At 38.7% G+C, this 26,773-nt stretch overlaps 1 protein-coding gene across 7 annotated transcripts in view; it reads left to right on the top strand.

The window, feature by feature from the left end:
• KAT6B (lysine acetyltransferase 6B) overlaps window positions 1-26,773 on the top strand; it is a 182,773-nt gene that overhangs the window by 118,067 nt on the left and 37,933 nt on the right. For 5 of the 7 annotated variants that reach the window (XM_081244731.1, XM_081244729.1, XM_081244732.1 and 2 more), the window contains exons 5-13: window positions 7,674-7,789; window positions 8,017-8,098; window positions 10,547-10,679; window positions 13,516-14,447; window positions 15,430-15,551; window positions 17,103-17,218; window positions 19,307-19,448; window positions 22,881-23,042; window positions 26,156-26,249. In XM_081244731.1, coding sequence (XP_081100857.1) covers window positions 7,674-7,789; window positions 8,017-8,098; window positions 10,547-10,679; window positions 13,516-14,447; window positions 15,430-15,551; window positions 17,103-17,218; window positions 19,307-19,448; window positions 22,881-23,042; window positions 26,156-26,249 — 1,899 coding nt within the window. The remainder of the gene's footprint in view (window positions 1-7,673; window positions 7,790-8,016; window positions 8,099-10,546; window positions 10,680-13,515; window positions 14,448-15,429; window positions 15,552-17,102; window positions 17,219-19,306; window positions 19,449-22,880; window positions 23,043-26,155; window positions 26,250-26,773) is intronic. The other 2 variants (XM_081244734.1, XM_081244733.1) reach the window with 2 other exon arrangements.

The raw sequence follows: 26,773 nt of genomic DNA, 5'->3' as shown, positions 1-26,773 counted from the left end.
GGAAGTTAAAGGAGAGAACATAAGTAAATAGCCTAACATAGGGTCTGCAACAACTCTGGTAAGTGTGTTATAAATGTCAGCAGTTGTGGGATTTTTGTTGTTGTTGTTTGGCATGTTTGATATTTTTCTTGATTGCTGCAAGTAATTTAAAATCTTATCATTTATGACAGCTGCTTGATGGTTGGATACAGGAAATGTTTCACACTGACGAATGGCACTGTTTTGTGATGATCTTCCTCCTCCTGTGAAGGTTTAACTTGATAGGCCCTAAATGGTTCTGCAGCTCTCAGAACCTGACTAAGAGGAGAGAGCCTTGGAAATAAGACATTTCAAACTCTGCTTGAGAAATGCTTTCTGACAGTCTTTTTGATGGGCTTTACAGATTCATTAAAACTCTTTCACCTGCCCATGGTATCATAGCTAGTGACAAAAGGGCATGGAAACATTATCTGTATGTTCAGGTTAATAAATTTCAATCCTGCAACCTCCTTGTTTTCTCCTGGTGAGGTAGTGCCTCACTCATCAGTTCTGACTCTGTAGTTATCTTTTGGGTTTTCCCACGAGGCTCATTCTGAATGAATTATTGTTTTGTGTAACTGCCTGATACATTTAGCGGTGTTCTCTTGTCTAGGGTTTACCCTTTGTGATTTTTAAGGTGGTACTTTAAAAACACCCTTAACTGTTTCATTTCTTTGAGTATCTATTTGTCTGGGCGCCTAGACAGATTAAAGACATACTTAAATCTGGAAAGAAAAGTTCCCTTCATATATTTCCTTACCTCTGGTGATACACTTACTTGAGTTGATAAGAGATCATTATCTCCTAGATCATAACTTCAAGGCCTCTTTCACAGGGTATAAAGGCTTGTAATTCTAAACAGGTAGATCTTAGATTTTCTGATGTAACCAATCTCCCTTCGTCTTTCCCAGATGGAAGACCTGCCAAAGGAGAGGTTTGATTTCCTTTATACTTGGAGGTCACTGAAATATTTTTTCCCCCTGAAGTTTCTTACTTTTCTAGGGTGTATAGGTGTAGTGTTGTGTTTTCTCTTTTCAAAAATGATCTCTTGTTTTCTCTTTTAACACATTATTGACTGGGGATTTTTGCAGAAACTAACGCCTGTGGCCGTAATATGTCTCCGGCCAAGAATGTGTTAACAAATGGAGAAGAATGGATTGCAGATGCTATCTAGAAGGCTTCTATCCAGAGTCATTTTGTGAGCCTCCTCCCTTCGGGTAGAATGAGCTAGAGGCTTTGGAGTTGAGATATGGGTCATGGCAGAAATTCAAGCCCTGGGGTCATCATGTCCCTTTGTTTAGGGTAGAGGACGGCTCGGAGTACTTCTCTGGACTCCACAGTGTGATCTGGCTCTAGTGTTAAGGTTCACTTGATCTTCCCTTGAGTGTACTGTGCCAGTCTGGATTTAGCTACTTTAGTCCCCCCACCCCCCGCAAAAAAATTTTTTTCCGAACTCAGGGAGATGCACTGTAGACATTTACTTCATCTGGTAGATGAGTGGACTTTGCAATTTGCTAGTCTTGAAATAGAGGGATCGAAATAAAATATGGTTCTTCTTAGAGAGCTTGGAGGGATTTTGTAGTTATAATGCTCTGTTGTGACACATTGGTGATTATAAGGGAAAAAGAATAAAATAGGCTGGACACTGCTGGCTCAACGGTGTCCTCCAGTAATGGTGAGAGCCCCATTGTCATGGTCCAGTCAGTTTCAGAAGTGGGAATTACAGAGTGGCTGGTAGCCCTGGTTGGCCTCATGGAAATGGCCACTGTCTCACACCCTAGAGAGGTCCACTGGTTCTGGGATTGCATTGAGACTGTTTGTAATGATCAAAGGAATCCCTAATGTAAGATGTTTCTGTGAAAAAGTACCCATGGCAGTATAAAACCCAAAAAAGGGAATATAGATGGCAGCCCATAAGGAGGATCACTCTTAAATGTGTTTCCCATATGTGCCTGTAGGTTTTTAGTCACCTCTATCTGAAGTACCATTTGTATGATATCACATTTAGACTCTGCTTAGATTTCATAGACCTGAGTAATAAGTGTTTCCTTCTGCTTACATCATAAAGTAAAGCCAATTAGAAATTTCTGTGTTTTTAAAGATGGCTCAGTGCTGCAAATGGGCAGTATATTCTTTAACTATGTTTTTCCTGCTAAAAGTTCTTTTGAAAAAATAATTCAAGTTTGCAGGTAGTAAAAATGTGAAGTGAGGTACATAGTACAAGGAGACCCAAATGTGGCGTTCCAGTCCTCTTTGCTTGCTGGCTGTGGAACTGTAGCTTTAGACATCTGTGAAATTCAGAGGGTGACGTCTGCACCCCACATCCACAGGGCTGTTGTGAGGATCCAGTGAGATAATGCTATGAAGATTATCAGTAACTATGAAACATTACCCAAAGATGAAAGGTTATTCGAAGCACTAAAATGGATGTGAGACTCATTACATAGTCTTCAGGTCTATGGAAATGTTGGGACCAGGAAGTGATTTTACTTGACTTTCATGGATCAGCCTACTTTGAAATTAACACTGTTATATTCTCTTTGCCTCATTAAGACCAAATTATCTTTAATTAGCTTCACATAAGTATTAGATATTATACCAAATGAAATTTTGTGTCAGCTGCTCAGATTGCTGGGTGGTTAAATCTTACTTACAGATGAGTTGTGTGCATGTGTGTTTTCAAATTAGCAAATCTAAGATAAGTGCACAGTTCAAAATTATAGCATCATTCTAAGTGGAAGCTCATTGACATTGGAGACAGCAAGGCTGCTGTGATGCAGCTGGGAGAGATGGAAGCTCACCTTCGTACAGTAAAGGGAGCCAGAGCCACAGGGTCCGATGTCAGCCCACCCTCAGGAGACCTGAAGTCTCTCCTGGGCTCGTCTTTATTTGTACGTTAACCCTAAACAAAACTTGCCTGCCTTCTGTTCCCAGAGTGAGCTTGTTGGTGCAATATACAGGTATATCGGTGTGTGTATAGTGTGTGTGTGTGTATTTTTTAAATCACTAGTTTCTTAAGGTTACTGTGAGAAAATGCCCCAGAGATTTGTTGGTTAGTCATCCAGTTTCACACTGAGTAGACACAGAAATAATTAGGTTTGGAAGGAGACCCTTGACTAGAAAGAAACCTCAAGATGGACTCCAAAGAGGAATAGACAGGGATGGAGGAGGAAGGGTTGGTGAGCCCCACTCTCCACAAGCCCAAAGCTGGATTGACCATCCAAGCAGAGTAACAGGAAGCAGAAGCCTTGGTCTGGCCTGTTACTGCACTAAACTTATGCTGGTATGATTAACAGTGACCTCCATGTAGCAAAATCTAAAGGTGCCTTCTAAGTTTTGGTCACAATCTAATGGACATCTTTCAGTCCACACCAGATATTCCTCTCAGCCATACTTGACTTGTTGAGAATATTTTTCCTTGAAATGTTCTCATCCTTTGGCTTCCGTGATTTCATATTCTCTGTGTTTTCTCTCTGCCACTTCTTTTAGATCTTTTGTGAGCTCCTTGGCCTCATAGTTTCTTCAGGATCCTGTCCTTGGCCCTGTGTTTTCTCACTGTGCTTCACAGCTTCTCCTGAGTTCCAGACCGTTAGATATAAATGCCTCCAGAACTTTTCCACTTGATGCCCCACAGGCTCCCCAGAGATAATATCCAAAACAGCTGATGAACCTTACACTGCTCCCTCCCCCCAAAAAAACAACCACCACAATAAAAACGACAGAAATCTTAGCAAACAGACAACATCCTTCTTCTCCTCAGGGATTTCCCATTTCAGCAAATGGCATCCCAACAGCTACTCATTCAGTTCTACAAGCCCTCCTCTGTCCTATTCTCTCATAGCAAGAAATCACCAAAAATGCATTGGTTGTACGTCCTAATATGTATCCTACATCCTCTGTATATCCATAACCCGCACCAGACCTGCTCAGAGCTGCTATTGTAATAACCTAACTTTAATATTTACCCTCTTTCCCCTCATCAATTTTCTGTACTTAAGCCTAAGTTACTTTTTTAAATTGTAAATCTAATCACAGAATTTTTTAGTGTCCACCAGGTAACCTTAGGCAGAATCCAAGCCCAAAACACTCTTCTGGATTGGGCTCCTGTTGACCCCTTTGCACATCACCATCCCCTTCACACTAGTTGTATCAAACCTCTTTCCTCTTCTTGAATGTCAGCATGTTCGCCTCTCCCTCTGCACATGCCGTCTTCTCCCACGCTGCTCCCTGCTCTGGTCCCATCTGTTCCCACTCATCCTTTGGGTCTCTTCTTTAGGAAGCCCTGCCTCTAACCTCCTGCTAGATTTACCTATATCTCCAAGCCACCCCATCCTAATTCTTGTCTAATGGTTGTCTTTCATGGTGGACTGTGTGATCTGAAATGTCTTTTTCTTCACTGTGTCTCAGATGGACAGATGGTTGGTCAGATAGCCAATCCGAGGGACCGAGTGTCTTGAGTCTTTCATAGTTTTCCGTTGCTGCTATAACACATTGCCACAAAATTGTTGACAGAATTCAGTTCCTTGTGTATGCAGGACCGAGATCCCCATTTTCTTGTGGTCAGGTGAACGGCATTCCCTGCTTCTAATGGACACGCATATTCCTTGGCTTGTGTGTGACTTCCCCCACGCTGGGTGGAGTCCTTCTCCTATTTTGAACCTCTCCTCCTCCTCGTTTCATCTCATCTTACTAACCCAGCTGGAAGATTCTCTGCTTTTAAGTACTCGTGATTAGATTGGGCCTACCCAGATAATTCAGGATACTCTCCCCATCTCAAAGCCTGTACCCTTAGTCACGTCTGCAAAGCCCCCTTTGCCATGTCAGGTACTATATTTGCAAGTTATAGGGATTACAGTATAGATATCTTTGGGGGGCATTATTCTGTCTACTACAGAGCCCATTTTTTTTTCTCCCATAGTACTTACTCCAAAAATCATTTCTACTGGTTTGTGGTCTCACTGGTACTTGTTTAATTTTAAACAGTACTCCTCTGGTTTTGCTAGATAAAACTGTTATAAGCTACCAGTGCTTAGTATATGCTGGTAATAGGAATGAATGAGTGAATGAATATATATATTATGTTCTCAAATCAGATAAATTGCAAACCACAAAAATAAAACAAACTCCAGAAAGGTAAACCGCCCTGAATTGTGTCATCAGAGAGAACCCAAATTTTAGGGGGAATTGTTGAATTTATGGAATGGCTAAATGGGAGGTAAGGACTTGCATTATCAATAGTATTTTTGTCCTTATCTAATTATTATAGATTGTGTAGTAGTATGTCAAGATTCAGTTACAGTCTTTTGTGTTATTTTAAAGTTGGCCGTGAGAAAGTAAAGAGGGAATGTTTCTTCATCCCTCAGCATCCTTTACAGAATCATAGAAATTTAGAGCTGGAAGGGATCTATGGCCAATTCTCTGGAGCTAAATAAAGGTAAGATTGCTGCCTAAAGAAAAGATAGGCTGAAGATTTTAGAATTTGATAGGGTAGCTTAAGTGGTAGTAGTTGAGATATAATATTACTTTGAGAGAAAGCAATAAGAGGAAACATATTCCTTGCTCTTGATTAAAAGTGGCTGAAATCCATTAACTTTCAAAATGTACAATTAATTATTAAAAAGTATTTTTCATAGGATATCTGCGAGAATAAATAGTAAGCTATATAATATGATGTGAATTACCTTAGTTGCTGGATATTGAGCTATAAAGTACAAAAGCAGATTTTAATGTAGAGAAAAATTTAGTGCATGAAATTGAGGTCATATGTGCTAGTGATGTATGACTTACAGGAAGTAATAAAAAAGGAGGAAAAAAAGAGAAGTAAATGGTATACTTTTAAGCTGATGGGACCCATTTTAAGGGTGGAATTTAAATTGCTGTTCTTTAAAACTTGAGTTTTTACCCCCCTCACTACCCAAGGTGGGGGGGAAAAACCTGATCAAAGTAGAACTTCCCCTCCCCCTTCAGAGTGTACTTCTTAAAGTCGAAAAGCAAGCTGTCTTTGCTGTTCCTGAGCAGACAGAGGTGATTGATAACCATTTTTATATATTTAAACTCTTCCCCCCGCCACGTTCATTTGAATGAGAGAAGCCCTTGTAAAAGAATAGTGTCATAGCTTCAATGCATCTGCCTGGGTGTCTCTCCTGCCTGAGGTCATAATCCTATGACAACATTTTATTTGCTCAACATCTTAAATACAGATGTTTAGATTTTTTTTTTTTAACTCAGGAATAGTGTGCTTTTATTAACAGTATTGATGATTGATTTTGAATGTTTTTACTTCAAAAAGCCAAGTCTCCTGGTGGGTGGAATTTCATGAAGCACCTGTTAAGCTTTAGGGAGGAGGACCTTTTTGGCAGCAACCCAAACTACATATTTAAACAATGAGCCTGCCAAAGTCAGGAAATTATAAACCAGTTTTGAAATTGCAGGATCTGCTTTTTTTTTTTTTTTTTTTTTACCCCTCAGGTTTCTTTTGCAGCTTGGTTATAAGTTCTTTCACATGGGATTTACTAACGTTCTTACTGTTTTAAGACCAGATTTAGAAAAGTAAAATCAAATTTGGAGATCTTAGGTTTATGTGATAAAAGACCATCAGATTTTAAACTGAACTGCCTTCCAAAGAGTCTAGGCTCCCACTCCCCAAACCTTTTGGAGCAATCTATTATTCAGCATAGCCTGGCTGGCTTCCTTGAATGGCGTTGCCCCTCGGTGTCTCCAGTTTTCCTCTGTGAGGTGAGAGCTGCTAAATGAAAAGTGTGTCCAAAACAGTGCAGAAAATCTGAACACTCAGAAAAATGGGGGAACGCTTGCTAAGGGTATGTTTCTTGGCATATTCCATTTAGCCTGGATCTTGCAACTTCCAAATTCACTGTTTCTACTCCTACTTACAGATTTTAAGTTCAGCGTCCCAGGGGCAAGATGGCAATAGTTTCTTCTTTGTGTATCCCAGCAATGGGACATTCTTTGTATGCTATTGGATTTTTTTTTCCTTTTTCCATTTGCTTGTTGTATTATGTTAAAGCAGCCGCAGATTTTTAGTTAGTTAACTGTTGTTTTAAGATTTCATTATACTCAGAGAGCAGGAATTGTTTGAACTTCGGCACTCTCCTCGCAGGCTGGCAAGCCAGAAAACTTCGGAGTAGATTGTGATTGACGAAGAGGGAGAGGTCAAGAGATTTAACAGAAGGCACAGGAGTGAGAACATGATCTTGAGCATACGTTATCTTCAAGTTCTCTAAGACTTGTGATTAGAATTGGTATAAATTTTCCAAATTTCTCTTAGGGAAAACATATTTACAGTCACTCTCTCACATATGGGGGTGGGGTGGGGGAGACAGGAAAGTGTAATTTGGATTCTTTGATATATATATATATTTTTTTGATATGGTTTTTTGTTTGTTGTTTGGCCTAACTATGCGGCTTGCAGAGGATCTTAGTTCCCCAACCAGGGATCAAACCCGTGCCCCCTGCAGTGGAAGCTCTGAGTTCTAACCATTAGACTGCCAGGGAATTCCCTCTTTGATCTTTTTGTACTTTCAAGTTCCTAAGGTTCTTTGGCTGACATCATCACCATCTATTAAATATTAGGGAACGGGAGTTTAAAAAATTGAAGGCACCAGTCCCATAAAGCAATTTGCTTTTTATTCTTATAGGACATCCATCCTGTTTGAAATTTTGTCCTGAATTAACAACAAACGTAAAGGCCTTAAGGTGGCAGTGCATCGAATGCAAGACGTGCAGTGCATGTAGAATCCAAGGCAAAAATGCAGTAAGTATGGCTCTCAGTAGTCTGTCTCCAGGTAAATTGTTAGTTTTCAATGTTAAGGTTTTTCATTTTTATAGATTGTTGCTATTTTTAAATGTTTAAATACATTTCAACAGGGATCGTGGTGCTCCTTCCTTATATTTTATTTTTGTTAATTGGATAACATAAGAATTTGTGGCCTTTTACCGTTGATTTCAGTCTCAATTAGTCTCTAATATGTTATATTGCAGGATAATATGCTTTTCTGTGACTCCTGTGATAGAGGGTTCCATATGGAGTGCTGTGATCCCCCACTTTCCAGAATGCCAAAAGGTGAACTTTTAAACCATATTTAAAAATGTGTTTTATTATGTACACATTAGCCTTGTCCTAATGTCTGACAGCTCAGAAGTATACAGGTTCCTTAAGCATTTTTTTCATGCCTCCTACCTTCCCTATACTTGTGGGTTTGGCACAGGTTGTGAGCAGAGAAGTGTAAAAGCATTGAGTTTGGGGGTAATGTATATAATAAATACTCTAATTCATCCACAGGACTAAAAAGACCATTCCTCTCCTGAAACCACTCCCCTATTAGAATAAGTTTAGATTAGGTAGGTCAAAAGTTTAGAGTACTCTCCGTGTTATTCAGTACAGTGTTCAGAGGTAAGAAATTACCTATTTTCGATGATGGTGATAATGATGGCTCCAGAAAAGTCCAATTACAGGAGCCAACACCATTTTCTTGGCCATTAGTTGATAATTTTGAACATGAGGATCTGAACTATCTTACATGGATATATCCATATAGAATATGGATTTTCTTTTCTATGTATCGGGTAGTCAGTCAAACTCAGCCTTCTTTTTCTCATATGATAACATATTAAACATTAAAAATAACTTTGCGTTCTTATTACAAAATTTATACATTTTCATTGTGAAAGATATAGAAAATATAGATTGACAAAAAGGAATAAAAAGAACAATCAATTAGAAATTCCTTCCCTGCCCCCACCCACCCCTTTAAAAAGAAATAGAACATTCTGTACATGTTTATGGTTTTTCCCCCTTAACAGTGGCTTCTCACATTCCCACATCATTAAATGTTCTCCTAAACATACTTTTTAATAAGTGTGTAAAACTCCATAGTACATAGAGCAGGGGTTACAAACCTGGTGACTGTGGGCCACAGAAATGTTTTGTTGGTTATCTATCTACCTATCTATCTATCTATATCTCTCTATATATTTTTTAAAAACTTCTCTTAACTGTGTTACATAAGAGCTGGTGCAATATTTTTTAAATTTTGCATTTGAATTGTCAGTGCCCCATTCTGCCTCAGTCTCACTGCTACCTGTTGCCTTACATTCCAGCTTGCTTCAGTCACATATATTACACCTGGGTGGTTCCTGAACATAATTGATTTTGCAACCCCATGTAAAGAAAAGAATAACTTATTTAACCCATCCCCTATTGTGGATATTACAAATGTTTCCAATGTTTTCCATCCACAATTATTGCCTTAAGATAAATTCCTCCGGGAGGAATTGCTGGATCAAAGACTGTGTACATGAAAGGTTGTATCAGTTTTCAGACCAACCACCAGTGTATGAGAATACCTGTTTCCCTGTATAAATGACCAACACTCACTATTACTATATTTCATTGAATCTAAGACACACTTTTTAAAAAAACATTTTAACATCTTTGAAATCAGATGCATCTTATAGTCAGTGGTATCTTAGATTCAAGGTAATACAGTGTTATTATTCAAAATTTTTACCAATTAGGTAACAGAAAAAAGATGTCTAATTTTTTTCTTTAAATAGTGAAATTGAACTTTTTTGTGTTTGATTATTGGCTGTTTGTATATCATCTTGTAAAGCACCTGTTTTTATTCATTAATCATATTTCCATTGGGGTTTTCACTTTTTTCTTACTGATTTGCAGAAGCTCTTTATATTTTTATGTAGTCAAATCCATGAATCTTTTTCTTTATGGCTTCAGTCTTACATGTCAGTCATGCTTAGATTATATTAATATCCACATAGTTTTCCTGGTGCTTGTAACATTTAATTTTGCCATATAATATTCCTCTGCCTAGAATTTGTGTTTATAAAAGATAGGAAATAATTATTTTCCTTCTAGATAGACAGCTGTATGTTCTATCACCCTTTACTGAATCGTTTCATCCTTTCCCTACTGATTTGAAATACAGCCTTCATGGTATGCTAAACTTTTCAGTTGTTCTGGCCTTTCAGTTCTTATCCATTGACCTGCTTCCATATGCCAGGTGCATAGTTTTAATTATTGTAGCTCCATAGTACTTAAACATTTTGTTTTAATTTTTAAAACTATATCTTATAATTTAGTTAGAAAATTTTCAAAAAGAGACGATAAAACAAATATTTTTTCCCCAGAAGTTTCAAAAAAACAATTGACTTGAAAATGTCTCCCTCAAAACAAAAGATATATAATATCTGACAAGATTGGGTTTTCATGTGTGTTTACATGGTCGAGGGAAGCTTGGTGACATGTTGGGAAAAGCCTTATTGGAAGAGTTCTGAGATGGGTCAGCCCTCTGCTCTCAGCACCTTGACCCTGGGGAAATTGACCTTTAATGGCAGCTTCCTGAGGAGAATGACAGAAGGGAGTGATCCATCTTCTAGGGTCAAGTTCTGCATACAGGCATCCTTGGGCAGCTTATTACAGCTGCAGTTTATATTTAATCTCTCTCCTAAAATCAAACATTAAAATATTTTTCTCATATATATATTAATTCAGGGATGTGGATTTGCCAAGTCTGCAGACCAAAGAAAAAGGGAAGAAAACTACTTCATGAGAAAGCTGCACAAATAAAACGACGATATGCAAAACCCATTGGACGACCGAAAAATAAATTAAAGCAACGATTGTTGTAGGTTGAGATCTTATCAAAAGAAATCTTTTATGTTGTGCTTTAAGATATAGTTGATTGTAACCCCCTTAGATTCCATTATCTTTTTAGTATCATTTTTACAAACTCAAGGGATGAGGAATATTTCTCCTTTTGCATAAGCTGTGGAAATTTTTTTGAAAATAACATTTTAAATTACAGTTGGCATTTCGGGGTCTTCTGTTGGCAGTATCTGTGACGCTAAGTGACATTTTTCAAGCAGCAGGATAGAAGCAGAATGTAAGAATTGGAAACAGTTATTCTGTCTACTTTATTATTGGCTGAACATTAGAAGAGCTTACTTATATGAATATTTTTTCTGGGGGTTTTTAAAACAAGAGAGGGATTTGTTCACATCTCTAGTGACTCTCTTTTGTTGCCCCAGATAACATTTTAGAAAAATTCTTCTTTTCTGGTGCTAATTTAGTATTACAACTTTTTAAGTTCCCTTTTCTGAAATAGGAGCTTCTGAGAAACCTGCAAATGACTGTCCTAATGCCTCCAAAGAGTTAGACAAGACCATTTCGTATGTGCACACGTGTGCAAACATACAGACAAAATAATATATTTGCGGTAGACTGCAGTTCTACTATGATAGCCCCATTTCCTCTAGCCTGTTGCCACATAGATGCCTTTAAAGCCAAGTAGAACATTTAGCAGGAGTTACTTGGAGAAGTAGAGAAAAGATAAGAGGAGAAATGGATGTATTTTTTTTAACCTATATAGAGTATAGAACTGACTGACTATCAACATTAGGTAAGATGTTTAGAAATGAAATCAGTAGACTTGCATATCTGAAGCAGCTCTATCAATAAGACCGTTGCCCTTCTCTTTAGGCTTAGTGAAAGGATCACTGTGATGTAGAAATGAATAGAGCTCTGCACACACAGTGAAGAAACACCAGGTGTCTAATTCACTTGCTTACTCTTTCCCCCCTAATTTTATCTGAAGCAATTCACTTTATTACCTGCTCTCAGAAAAACAGTATTCTCCCACACCTTTATCTCCCAAAGGAGAAATAGAAAAATGCATGCTCCTTTCTAGAGTGTTCTATGAAACCTTATGAAAACCTTCTAACTGGTGGACATCTTAATATGGAATTTGTGTTAATTTCCAGAGGCAAACATGAAACCTATTCATGAATAAAATCTTTCATATTAGCATCATTTGAAGTAGAAATTATGTTTTTGCATTCGTCCAGTGTAAGCATTTTTCCCGAAATGGGACTGTATCCTCAGGGCCCAATTAAAAAAACCAAATTAGGATATAAACTTTCTAAACAAAGGACACAGCTGAAAATTGCATCTGGCACCAATCCTAACTTTTTGTTTGTCCAAAATTGTCCTTTGAGCTTAGGAATTTTTAAGACAGTCTAGGGAGTTTTCCTTTTTACATGCTTTATAAGCATATTATCCTTTCTGGGCAATTGATTCCAGATACAGTCCAAATGTAGCATTCTGATGTGAAACATTTTAGCCTGGATGAGTAGTTTATTGGTAACTCTCACTGTGACACTAGAGATCTCTAGCTCTAACCTGATTTGGCTGACTCCCTGGCATTGGGTGAAGCTCCTGGCGGTTGAGCTGCTTTGGATGAGCCTAGTAGCTCACTCTGTTGATCTGCGCCAGCCTCCCCTTTAGCTGACTGCCGAAATTGTTCATTAAATCTCTGTGTACAGGATGACCACTAAGCTATGCTCTTCTATTTGTAATTATTTAAGATATTTTTATAATTCAAGATCATATCATTTTCAGGCTTCCATTTCATCATTACTAGCCTTCAGCTCAGTTGATAATTTTTAAGCTCCATTCTTGGGCCCCAGCACTGCCATAATTCACATGCAAATGTTTCTGTTGAATAAAATTCTGCTGCAAAATGGGTAGCTTTCCAAGCCCTAGCCTGAGGTGAGGGCAGGCAGCTGCCGTTCCTGTAAGCAGCTGTGTGCTAGGGGAGTGACCTCCTGTCTCCATTGACCACACAGCTGTATGGGCAGAACCAGCATCAAATGAACTGAAACAGCAGTCAGAACCAGTGTATAAAGATTCTGATGCCAAGTGTCTGATAATGACCATGGTAAATGTGCTGCTTCTTCACCAGACTTTCCATGTCATGTCTGACCCGCTGTAGCTTTTCTTTAATCATTTCTTCAGTTTTTTGCTATTGTTGTCCTTTTTTCAGCAGTATTTTATGCTGTAATTAATTGTCTCCTCTACCTAGAGAGTATTATTGGTTATCTTATCATCCTAAGCATAAAGTGCTAAGTGGAAGAGGGTATCTTTTAATGTTTTCTTAAAAAAAAAAAAACTAATTTATAGATGTAACCAAATTCTATTTACATAAATTTTCCATCTGAGTTAAAATTATTCTAACTAAAGATTAGATAAGCTTCTTCTTTTGCTTCTAGATAATACTTATGACTTATTTCCTTTAATACTTTAAAAAAGATATTTCAGGAAATCATAATTACTTGTGACGACACAAGGGGTCACATTTTTATTTAATTATAATGAAAGCATTGGGTGATCTTTTAGTCTCTTCAAAAATGTTCTTATCCATATTGCCCTTGGTTCCACATGATTCTTCCATTACCTGTTGGATGGGCCCTGGGAGAATCATGACATGCCAGTGTAGGGGCTGCAACCTGTTTCAACAGAGAAACACCTAGGTGGAGGCACACACACACAAGCAGCGCTTAGGGTTGCAATTCAGTTTCTTAAGTTTAAGCACATTGAATGCATCTAGTTGCTATAAACTTGTGTTAGATACCTTTATAATTCTATTATTAAATGCTGATACTATTCTCTAAATTTTTGCCTAGGTCTGTAACCAGTGATGAAGGATCCATGAATGCATTCACAGGAAGGGGGTCACCTGGTAGGGGTCAAAAGACTAAAGTCTGTACCACACCTTCATCTGGTCATGCTGCATCTGGGAAGGACTCAAGCAGCAGATTGGCTGTTACAGACCCCACTCGGCCTGGTGCCACCACCAAAATCACCACCACCTCCACCTACATTTCTGCCTCTACACTTAAAGTTAACAAGAAAACCAAAGGGCTCATTGATGGCCTTACTAAGTTTTTTACACCATCACCTGATGGTCGCAGATCACGAGGTGAAATAATAGACTTTTCAAAGCACTATCGTCCAAGGAAAAAGGTCTCTCAGAAACAGTCATGCACTTCTCATGTGTTGGCTCCAGGTACCACACAAAAGCTAAAACCTCCACCTTCTTCACTCCCACCCGCAACCCCCATCTCTGGTCAGAGCCCCAGTTCACAAAAGTCCAGCACTTCTGTTTCTTCTACCTCTCCCCAGAGTTCTTCCAGCCAGTCCAGTGTGCCCTCCTTTAGCAGTCTCACTAATAACAGCCAGCTGAAGGCACTCTTTGATGGGCTCTCTCATATCTATACCACTCAGGGACAGTCTCGCCAAAAGGGACACCCAAGTTATGCACCACCTAAACGTATGCGTCGTAAAATCGAATTCCCTTCCACGGCAAAATCAAAAGCCCATTTCTTTGGAAAAAGAGATATTAGAAGTAGATTTATTTCTCACCCCTCCTCCTCTAGCTGGGGGATGGCTAGAGGACGTATTTTTAAAGCAATTGCTCACTTCAAGCGAACAACTTTCCTTAAAAAGCACAGGATGCTAGGCAGGTTAAAATATAAAGTGACCCCTCAGATGGGGACCCCCTCACCAGGGAAGGGGAGCTTGACAGACGGAAGGATTAAACCTGATCAGGATGATGGTAAGCAAAAGGTCAAAGCTCCAACCAAACCTGCGTCCCGTCCCTTTCTCCCCAACCCCCCCAAAAAAAGAATCAGTCAATTCCTATTTGTCACATAGGTCTTAGCTATTTCTCTTGTTCTCACTTCACTTTCATACAGAAGCAGTGAAACTTTGACCTTTTTCTAATGCTGACTAAACCTCCAAAATGTTGTTTTTCCAACTAATACTCTCCCACTTTTTATGACTTATTTCCATTTGTAGTGACACTAGGACCCCCCAGATGCGTCCGTAGCATTGCTTATGGCTTTGTAGTCCCGCATGAGTAGCCACTGTTGACGCCTCTGCCATGTTCCTCCCCGTGCTACCTCTTCAGCCACAGCGCTGCGTGGCCATGTGCTGTCTGTGCTTCCGGCAGCGGGGACATCAGCTCCGCGTCTCCCTCTGTCCATTGCTTTCTCATGACAAAGTTCATCCTGCTTCCTTCTCAACAAAGCCTGATCTGTGACTCTGTGAAGTGTGCTTTTGGATGTGAGTGTGTCTGTGTGTGTACTCACCTCAGGGAGAAAACTGATTTCATTTAACAAATTGGCCCGTTACATTTGCTACCCTTTATGAAACAAAAGCCAAAAATGTGTCATTTGGACAAAGTGGTAGATTTTATTATCTCAAACGTGATCATGGGAATTCTATACCTAGACATTGATATGCCTTCTAACCTTGGTTGAAAACTATGATTTTGCTTTGTATTGCTCGCTCTTTCCGTCATTTATTTGTTGAAGCTATAAAAAGATGACAACAGCGATAATTCAAATAACAATTTGGGTACAGCAGGGAAAAGGTACTGCTGGATCTGTGAGCAGTGCTTAGATGTAAAAGCTAATAAAGCTTAAAAAAATCCATTATTTGCCCACTTTGGTAATTTGGTGCCATTTTGGTAATTATATGGTGGTTATTCATGATGCAAGTCAGTGAATACACTTTCTGCTGGTTTTAAATGACAGATACAGAAATCAAAATAAGCATCAAACAAGAAAGTACAGATATAAATGTGATTGGAAACAAGGATACCGTTACTGAAGAGGATTTGGATGTTTTTAAGCAGGCCCAGGAACTGTCTTGGGAGGTAAGGCCAGGATACTGCATTCTAGTAATGAGGATAATACGTGACCTTTATATATGAGTACTATGAAATTAACTGCCTTGATTTTATAAAGAATCCCCCTCAAAATCCTTTGTGGTTCTTTAACTGTTACCATCATTTTTGTTGACTCTACATTCGAAAGTAATGACTTTATATAGAGTTGTCTCCACTCTTAAAAGTTGGTAATGGCTCAGCTGGTCTCACAGAATAGGCCAGAGTAGCAGTTATTGAGGCAGATTTTGAAAAATGCTTCTAGGGGTGAAGGAATAGATTTCTGATTATTTTTGCTCAAATTAAGAAAATAGCCCCTTTAAATCGTTCACAAAAAGAAGAACATCACTTTTAAATTGACCGATGTTTCTTCCAGCACAGGTGGCCAGCCATATGAAAAATGTCTCCTGATTTTAACTGTTAGGCATTGGCGAAGGCAATATCGTGTTGCATGATCAGTTGTAATCACTTTTATTTTCATTGTCCAGTAATTTCTTTAAATGATTCTCCTTAAAATATTAACTCTACATAGCTTATTGTCAGCAAAACATTGAAAGGAAAGGCTGTTGGACTTCTCAAAGACAAATTTATTATGGATTGTGAATTCTTCTGACGGTAGACCACATTCTGTTTCCAGGGCACCATATTCATGGATAGATTCCCACCCCCACCTCACTTGCTTTTTTGGGGAGTAGGGGGCTATCTATAGGCTCTTAAACTTTATTTTTTGTAGCAACCACTTGGGCTAAATACTTGTGCTTATTTCTACTTGCGGGGCCATTGGATATTTCCATTCCTCATTCTGCATTCTTTGTAGTGTTTCCTTTGGCTAAGATAAAATGTTAAATCCACCTCCCCCCGCCCTGCCCTGCCATCACTGAGATTTGAAGTCCTTAAATTTGACCATTTTGGGGGACCGTATCTGGCATTCGTATATAGACGTGATGAACAGCAGGCAATTACCTGAAAGTTACTGCTAAATCTAAGGCCCTTTCTTTTCAACCTGGTAACACTGGCGTTTTCATTCAAGAACATTTCTTGTCTGTGTCAGGCACTGGGCTAGACCCAGGGAATGCCACAGTGAATCAGGCCAGCAGAGTTCTTAACCTCCTGCATGGGAGTAAAAGGAGATGGGAGTCAAACTGCAAACTTCGCAATTGATTCTTTATCTACAGTTGGGTTAAATATTACTTGGTGGAGGAACAGGGGACTGTGACAGTGTGTAACAGCCACATCATCTTATAATTTCCTCAGTTTTAATAATTGTAGCAGATCCTTAAATTTAGTTCAATAGACATTTGTATGTATTAACAGGTATTCATTTCCTATCTTTCCTAATACTGTTTCTTAGGGTATTTCTATATGAGTCTTATACAAAGTTGATTATTATTTCACAAGGGCTTATAATGTTTTTTTTCAACAACATGAACATTCACGGTTACGATTAGTGTTCTGGTCTTGATAGATTTTCATATCCACTGGTGAAAGAACCAAAATGTAAGTGGAGAAATCCTCATATTTTGTTTTCTTTCTGTCTGACAGAAAATAGAGTGTGAAAGTGGAGTAGAAGACTGTGGCCGGTACCCGTCTGTAATAGAATTCGGGAAATACGAAATCCAAACCTGGTACTCCTCGCCTTACCCACAGGAATATGCAAGGTAATGGAATGAGCCTGGCAGGTATACAACCTTAACGTCTCATATGTAAGGAAGGAATATTCTAAAGCTGGAATTAGGTGATTTTTAGGACATAAATGTTAATCGTCGATTCTATTTTTTCTTTCGGCCGCAGTGGTTCTTTGTTTCTGCGTGTGGGCTTTCTGTAGTGGCGGCAAGCGGAGGGCTACTTTTCGTTGCGGTGCGCGGGCTCCTCACTGCGGTGGTTTCTCTTGTTACGGAGCACGGCCTCTAGGCGCGTGGGCTTCAGTAGTTGCGGCACATAGGCTCAGTAGTTGTGGCTCTCGGGCTTAGTCACTCTGAGGCATGTGGGATCTTCCCGGACCAGGCATCGAACCCACGTCCCCCGCATTGGCGGGCGGATTCTTAACGAATGTGCCACCAGGGCTGTCCTGATAGTCAAGTCTAAGTGCTTGCAAAACTATTACTTTTGCCAGTACCTTCTTATAGTATTCACTGTTGTATGTAAATGCCTTATATGCCTTAGTTACACAGGTGTTGTAAATTTTGCCTTTTAACTTTTAGGTCGTTTTTTTCTCTCTTTGGTTAATTGGGGAAGTATTGTTTGTGTAAGAAACCAAATCAAGAAAAAAATTAGCCATTGTAAAACATTTGGTAGTTTCTTCTCAGTTGCCTTTTTTGTTTTCCTAATTAGGCCTGTTACTTTTATCTCTGATTTCTGGCATTTTATTGTCAAGTTTTTTTTAGAGAAATTATAGCAAAAGAAGGAAAAATGGGAGAAAGTAGATGGGCGTGGGTAGCCTTAAGAGACCCTTCCCCAAGTCTTGACTTTTAGAGCCATTTGTGACTAACTTGTTAAAAACGAAGAGAAAATAATGGTACTAGAATTTTCTTCTGTCTTGAACTAAGATTAGCTGTGAAATTGTCTTGAACTAATGTATCTAAAAATGGGTATCTTGTGAAAAGATTTTTTCCTTCAGGTATGTCAGGGCACAGTTTATTAGTATCTTCTCAAATGCTTTAGCCTGCAAAGTTTCTGGTAATCACAAATTTGCTTTTCTTCTAGAATAGATATCGTCCTTTTCTCTTTCTCGTGGGTGTCTGCCCAATCATCAGAGAAAACGGGGAGGGTGTTCTAGAAGTTAAGTGGCAAACTAAGAGTCAGGAGTCTTGGTTTCTCTTCCCAGCTCATATCACTTAGCTGTATGTTCCTTAACAACTTTTGAAAAACACCTATGAGCTTTGACTTGTAATCATGTCATGTGTTCTAAGAGCTTTGAATAATTTTGCATATGAATCCAAGATTTGAAATTACTGTGATGAGTCTGTATCTAATTCTTTGCAAAACACTTCTCCCCATTTTTATACCCCAAAGATGTTGAAAGTGCTTTTAAACATTCTCTTGTAAATATTAGCAATGTCCACTCAAGCATGATAGGGCACAAGTAAAAAATGGTATAATTTTTAAGGTGGAGAAAAAGTCAGCAGAGGAGAGAAAGCTGTTTGTCTAATGTTATTCAAAGAGTCGGTAGAATTGGTAGGAACAAATAAGGTCTTTTGACTTGACTATATTTACTCCTTTAGACCATGTACAACTGATGATAACTTTAAAGTTACCTCATCCATAAGATATGGAAACAACTAAATTCTGGGACTTCTCTGCCTTATAAGTACACAGATCATTTTAAAAATAATGAATTCACTTCTCTCTGAGTAAAAGATTGTTATAGTTACACCACTGATTACACGTACTGTTGAAATTATGGCATTAAGTCTGAAATTTAAAAAATATGCATGGATGACAGGATGCCATTGTTTTTAGAGTCATAGTTCCAAGTCTGAAAACCTTTCTTTCTATAGGACATTTCTAAGGAAACAAATTATTTGTTCGCAAAGTAAAGGCAGCAAATATTATTAGATTGAAAAATAATATAAGGTTTGTACACTCTACTACTGGCTTTCTCTTTTCTTTTTCTTTTGTTGAAACTACTTCTTTCAAATACTATTATACAGCCTTTTTATGGCTTAGAGAAAATAGACAATATTTAATATTTTTCCCCAGGAGTATAGTCAATCTGATTATATTCTTTGATTTTAAAATTTCAACAGATTACCAAAGCTTTACCTGTGTGAATTCTGTCTTAAATATATGAAAAGTAAAAATATTTTGTTAAGACACTCAAGGAAATGTGGATGGTTTCATCCTCCAGCAAATGAAATTTACCGAAGGAAAGACCTTTCAGTATTTGAGGTAAGCATGTGTAAATAAAAAAACTCAGCATTTGAAACCTAGTGTTTCTAACTGTTGACTATGTACTGATTTGTTTGTAGAAGGTACAAAGTATATTCAGTTTTGGCACTGAAATTCAGACTGCTTTTTCAAATATCTCCATGTTTTGGAATGTTTTTCTAACCATATTAAGCAACCATTGAGATTGATGATGAATTCCTACTCCATCACATTAACTTTTTTGTCTTCTCCCAAATCCCTGTCTGCACCAGATATATTTGCCAGTGAATTTATGGTCTCCTCAGCTCTTTGTAAATTCTACTTTCTTTGGCAGGAAAAATTAGCTTTGTTCAGCAGCTCCAGCCAATGTCTGGCAGGTGCTCACTCTTCCAGGGAATTGAGCAGCTGTACATATCTCCTCAATACACAACCACCTGTGTTTCCATCCATTTCTTGGCAGGGTAGATAATCCTTTTGGTGAGACCCCAGCAGATGTTGGGACTCCCCCGACCCCCATCTGGGTAGATGGCCACCCCTGGAGAACTCTGCTCTTCACAGGAACCCCTTGTGGCCATGTGTCTGTCATTGTGTGTTCTTGAAGACATTTTGTGTTTTCAGAATTGATTTAGTAGCAGAAGGTCTTTGCCGCTATATCATTTCATTGTTTCATCACGTTCTATTGTCAGTTTCAGGGATCCAGCTTAGCTGAGTCAGTTGTACCTTGAGGAGGCCATGCCTTTTTCCCCTGTTATTGCCTAGTCACAGGCCTTCTTAATTCTCTCACTCTGGTTGAGCACTTCCATTGCCCTGACTTATTTTCTTCTCTGTTAGCCATCTTGGTACATTGCTTTCATTCCTGGATGCTCAGAACAAGCCTTCCTTTCACAGCAGATATGATATCTTCTTTCTCTGAAATACAATTTTACTTTAGGATTCTCTTTTTCTGAGTTGTTCAGATTGGAAATTTATTATTCTGCCCCACATTTCTCTTTAATTCTTGTCTGTAATGCCTTGCATTAAATTTAACGTAGGGGAGGGTCATACATAGGTTTCTCTCATGGACCAGGCTTCCTCTCTCAGACAGTTTTGGGCCCATTACTTTTTTCCCAAGACTCATCAGAGAGCGCATGTAACTCCAACTGTATCTTATGATTTTTTTTTTTTTTTTTTTTTTTTTTTTTTTTTTTTTTTGCGGTATGCGGGCCTCTCACTGTTGTGGCCTCTCCCGTTGCGGAGCACAGGCTCCGGATGCGCAGGCCCAGCGGCCATGGCTCACGGGCCCAGCCGCTCCGCGGCATATGGGATCCTCCCAGACCGGGGCACGAACCCGTATCCCCTGCATCGGCAGGCGGACTCTCAACCACTGCGCCACCAGGGAGGCCCTCTTATGATTTTTTAAAGCTCCTCTTCCTGGTTATATCAGGCTCTTTCGGCAAGCTTGAAGGAAGAAGGGTATTGTTGCTAGGAAGATTTGATAATATGTTAGTTCTTACTAAATGGGAGGCACCGGGTTTCTCAACCAGGGGACTGTTCACATTTCAGGCTGGATGATTCTTTAGTGTAGGGGGCATCCCGTGCATTGTAGGACGTTTAGCAGCATCCCTGGCCTCTGCCCACTAGATGCCAGTAGCACCACACCTCCTCCAGTCAGAACAACGAAAAACATCTCCAGACGTAGCCAATGTCCCTTGAGGGACAAAAGTCACCCCCAGTGAGGACCACTGGGCTAACGAGAAAGCCGAATGCAAGTCGCTGTCCTCCTCTTGTTAGTATTGGGATGCTACTTGGCCAGCCCCAACAGGTTGAGACACGGAGCTGCTCTCAGTTGAACCTTAATGAATGTCACAAGTTCCACTTAACTTTTGGCACCTTCCTTGATGCTTTGGAAGCTTTCTTCTAACCAAAGGAAAATGAAAATCATTGTTTCTCAAAGGGCAAAACACATTGTTGGCTTTAAGTAATTGTTAAATAAATGAGCATAACTCTGCCTGAGGGGGTGAAACTCTCATAAATCCATTGAGAGTCTTCTCAGGGGTAAGAGAGACCCAGTCTTGTTAGCCTGATAAGAATGGTCTATTTCAGGGTAGGTGCTTTGGGACTATACAGAGATGAAAGGGGAAAAATCAGAAGCAGATCTGTAAAATTTATGCATAAAAATTATTGAAGGAGTTGGATTGGATAAGTGCCAAGTTCCCTATTCTAGAATCTGAGTTAATACTAAGAGTACAGCATGTAGGAAATTTTCTCTTAGCAGTGTCCTAAGTAACTTATAAAATAAATGAATAATAATCACAGATTACTACTTTCCTATCTTTTCTTTGTCCCTCTTGAAAGCATGCCATTTTAGACCTTTCACAACTGACAAGAATTTTGCTTCAGCATTGTCATCTCTCTGTTTTTCTGGTTCAGGGATACATACATCTCTGTCTTTTTGTAATATGCTACCATTTCCAAAAGGACCATCCTCCCAAATACATAAAAACTTCCTTTAATTAAAGAGAGAATTGTATCCTCTGTGCCCCTTGCCCATATTTGATTATGTTGCCATGTGTGGGACCTAGGTCTCATCCAAGGGAAATAGTTATATGAAGTCTAAAAATAATTTGCAATATGAGAACCTGTATGGTCCACAGGAGACTTGAGAATGGTCAAGTTCATTGTTAAAGAGCTCTGGTTAGCAAACATCCATTTCCCCTAAGAAAAGTGTTAGGGAAATTCTTCTCGAATCTGCTGTGCTTTCTGTTTTCAACAAGTAACAAAGAAATTGACATTTGTGCCTAGCCTCCTGTCTGTAACCGTGAGTATCACAGCTTGATTCTTTTATTTTGAAGAGAAGTAGACTGTAATCATGGTACTTATTGTAGGTTGAAATTCATCTCACTTTCTCTGTAAATATTCCCAACACAGAAATTTTATCTTTTCCAATTATATTTAAAATGATGCTTGGAATAAAACCAAAATGGAAGCCTCTTTGTTAATCCACACTTCTAAGGAATCAGGATAATACAGTTTATTTATTTTATTTTTATGTGAAGCCCTTTTGAAAGCAACATAAAGTTTAACTTCCTCGAGCAGTATTTTGATCGTTTTACATTTCTTTAATTCCAGTTTACTTGGTTCAAACAGAGAGGACCTGCCTAATCATTTTTTACTTGTAATAAATTGCAAATAAAAATTACTTCTTTGTTAGCAGTGTGGCCTTTCTTCAGGTAGTGTAAAGAGAAATTTAAGCTACCTAAAATTTACCCCAATTTAAGAGAAAAGGTGGAATTCTGATTTGCCAAATGACAGCTATTTTCTGGTAAACTTTATACTTGGTTAATGGAGTGTTTTAATCGCTCAGTTTGGGATTTGGAAATAAAATTATACTTTCCAAAATACCGTATAAAAGAAACAATTTTATTTTGAGTGGTATTTTTATGTTAAATAATGTTGTCTGTTTCTCTTTGCTAGGTTGATGGGAATATGAGCAAAATTTATTGCCAAAACCTTTGCTTGTTAGCCAAGCTCTTCCTGGACCACAAAACGTTGTATTATGATGTCGAGCCATTCCTTTTTTATGTCCTTACAAAAAATGATGAAAAGGGCTGTCATCTGGTTGGATACTTCTCTAAGGTAAAACAAGAGCCAGTATGACCTTCATTTTCTTTTTCAAAATGTTTTTGGTAGAGCCCAATTCTTCAAACAGGGCTTTTTTATGACTCTAATTTGAATAAGTGACACATGTTTCTGAAAAGCTCAGATTCTTGTTCAGAGCTCATTAAAAACAACAACAACAACAAAAAAAAAAACAATAAGCATCGTGCCTAGGAAGTGTGTAAATGACTTCAGCACTGTTTGCTGTCTCGACCGTCAGCATTCACGTAACGTTATAATTGCTGCCTTGCAGACCACCTAGCATCTTTCATTTTCTAAATGTTAAGCTTATTTCCCTTTTCCCCCTAAGTGGTGTCAACATAAAGGTTTCAATGTAACGTAGCATTTAAAAGATAATTCTCATTTCTCTTCGTTGCATTCCCTCTGTGGTCATCAGTATCTCAGTGAGTTAGAACATTGGCATTTGGACAGCTAAGCTAATATAATGGCTGGTTTTACTCTTTTGCCTCTTATTCTCTGTGCTATTGTTTTAAGATCTAAAGCAGCCTCACCTTTAGAAAGCCTAAGTTATCTCCAGCTGTTAACATAGGGGAGCCCTTGACATAGTGAGTGGATGTAGTTTGCCTTTTTCACTGGTTCAGAGCAATTCTCTCACATTCTTCTGTTCAAAGGCTTCTGAGAAACAATAACTCATATGCAATAAAGGAAATCTGAGTTTGGAGATATTTACCAGGTAACGACCTTAACTTTTCTTAGGTACTTAGGAAATAGTTTAATATGCCAGGATGGTAATTATAAGACTTCCAGGCAGAAGGTAAATGATCCAAACCCTGTATCTTATTTTTTTTATGATGTATGTGTGCATGTTAGGTGATAAGTGAATTTCACTGACTCTACTGTTGCATAATGTAAATGGAATGCCTAATGGAAGTGTCATTTTCATGGAAGATCAAAAGATAGAATATATATGAAGGTCCTTTGCATACAGAAGTTTTTCTAAATTTAAGAATCAATCCAGAGACCATAAACAAAAATAGGAATAAGTGACAGCACTCGTGGAAAACAGCCTCAACGTCTTAAATCCACATATTTGGCAAAGCTCTAAAGCGAAAAAGAAGAAAGTTAACTTTATAGGTTATGGATTCGAAAGGTGATAGAGAATTAACACAAGGTGAAACAATAACTAGGAAATCTATTTATATAACTTATAAAACATTTTACGTTCTGTATAGATGTGTAAACATCTTTTTCTCCAAAGAGTTGAAAAGACTAGTGGTCATAACTGTCCTCCCTGTGCCAAAATGATGTTTCCTTAAACGTATCTGAGTTTAAAAACGGATGCTCGGTGGTGCCTGCTGCCCTTGTCCTGCCTTGTCTCAAGTTGGCCTCTGGGTCTCAGTTCTTGGTGACTCTTGGGGTTTGAACCTCTGCCTCTCTTCCTCCCAGGGAGCCCAACATTTTACCTAGAACAAGCTAAAGTTTTTACATTTTGTCACAGTTTCTTTTATAGTATGGCAGCAACTACTATCATTTCTTACTATACCCGGAATACTGTTATATTCTTTGGCAGTGCAGTAAAACAAAAATTAATCTAAAAAACAGCCATGTTAAAAGACTAGACGCAAATTAAACCATATTCTAACGTGTCAATTGGAATGTGAAGGACTATGGCCCTTTGGGGTTATACTTAAACCAAATTCTAGATGTTATAGCCAGAGAATGGCCAAGATGACCTAGAAAAGTTCAGGGTAAACCATTACATGCATGTGACTTTCCAAGCACATAATAGATGACTCAAAACAGGAGGGAAAGGAGGAGGAGTTATTTTATCCATAGATTAGAATTTAGCTGTAGTAATGTGTTAAAGGGCAGCAGGCAGGGGCTGGGGTGGGGGACAACTTTTGGGTGGGATTTCCAAAAATCTTATACAGGTAAGAATAGTTTGGGACAAAGAAAAGACTGGCATCAAGGATGAATCCTTAAACCCGGAGTACATCTCTTTTTAGATTTGTGACCCATTTGTCTGACTTTGCAAAGTAGACTAATTATTTGAATCTTTGCCACAGATGTGCACAGCCAGTGATGGACAATCCAGTTTCTTAGGAAAATTGACACACATCATTTCTTCCTCCTCATTTCTTGGAGACTCCACAGACAGCTACAAATGTGCAAAAGTCAAGAGCACATCTTTTTCACAAAGGAATCTTTAATTCTGCCCTGTAGAGTTTTTTCTACAACCATTTCCTGTGATCTTTCAAATAGGTTCATTAAAGATCTGGGTGTTCCTAAGTAATTCTTCGGTGTGGTTAGTACCATTTGTGGTCAATCTAATTTGTGGTTTATATTTGGCCAGAGCATTCACAGCCTCAAAAGCCTTTCCCAGATCTCCTCTGTGTAGGTTTTGGCGGCTTCTGTGTACCCTGAAGAAAATATTGCTGCTCTGATGCCACATCCCATGAAAATTGCAAATTTTTCCTGAACTATAAGAACCATTTCCCACCATATTCTTTCCAGTCTTCCTCCTGGTTTCAGACTGTTGGTAATATTTTGGCCTCCACTTTGGTTTGGAGGCTTGGGGATTTCTTGTTGATGTTGTCTTTTTTGTCTTGTTGTCCTACTTTGAAATGCAGATTAATTATTTCTCCAGCTTTTTACTTTGACTGTTTACTCATAGGAGAAATGTATTTGTGTAAGTCTACCCACACATACAGTATTTTAGTTTCACTGGGGCCTTTCTCAAAGTATTCCTAACTGACCCCGCTGGGTGACTCTCTGGATGGTTTGTTTGTTTTTTTTCCTCCCCATCTCCCGGGTTGTTTGAGCACGGAAAACATTTCTTCCATACTGTCTGTGTTCTGTTTCATTTGACTCACATTTCCTTGGATTCTTTATTCATATTTCATGGTACTGACATTCAAGAATAAAGATGTAATTGAGAGGCATGCCTGGAGTGGGTAGTTTGCTGTTAGCTGATAGTTTGATTGATTAAGACGGTAGGATTATTCTGCTTGATCCTGACCTAACACATTGGCTCACCTTAGTGGACCGTGGTACAAGGACGATGGCAGGTGCAGGGAATTGCCCACTTCAGCAGTGCCCTGACATACTTGATCTGTCTCTCCTTCCCTCAGGAAAAGCTTTGCCAGCAGAAGTATAACGTCTCCTGCATAATGATCATGCCCCAGCACCAAAGGCAAGGATTTGGACGGTTTCTCATTGATTTCAGTAAGTGAAGTACTTTATTTACTTTCATGATCCAGGGAGCTGATGGCTGTGAAAGGAGAGTAGCACATAAAACTTTATTTAACCTACTTTGTTGTTTTTATCAATAGATAACGGGTTTTCTACTTATATTTACATAGGTTAGAAAATCTTCCTCAAGTGAAAAATGTACTGCTGCTCACTATTGTACTCTAGGAAATTGAGACTCGATCTCTCGGCAGTGTCACCAGCTCACAAAGCCATTACCCTGAATGAACCGGCAGAATTACATTCCATTCTGTGGGGCTCATGCTCATTAGCACCAAAAGAGGCAATTATTTGTGATTAAAGCCAAAGGAAGTGTTATTTAAAAGGATTTTCAGCTTTCTAAAATTTTTCCTATAATCTTGTGCAGTACAGAGCAGGAAAGGGATCTTTATCTTCAGAAAAACAATTCTTGAGGTAGCCTATCCTTCTAGGCTGTCTGGTAGAAATAAATATCTTGTTTTATTAATTTCCCTTTTCTATTACAGAAATTATTACAGTGT

Source organism: Mesoplodon bidens, assembly GCF_964165515.1.
Source record: "Mesoplodon bidens genome assembly, chromosome: 1".
NCBI lineage: Eukaryota > Metazoa > Chordata > Mammalia > Artiodactyla > Ziphiidae > Mesoplodon > Mesoplodon bidens.
This window is presented reverse-complemented; position numbering and strand designations above follow the sequence as displayed.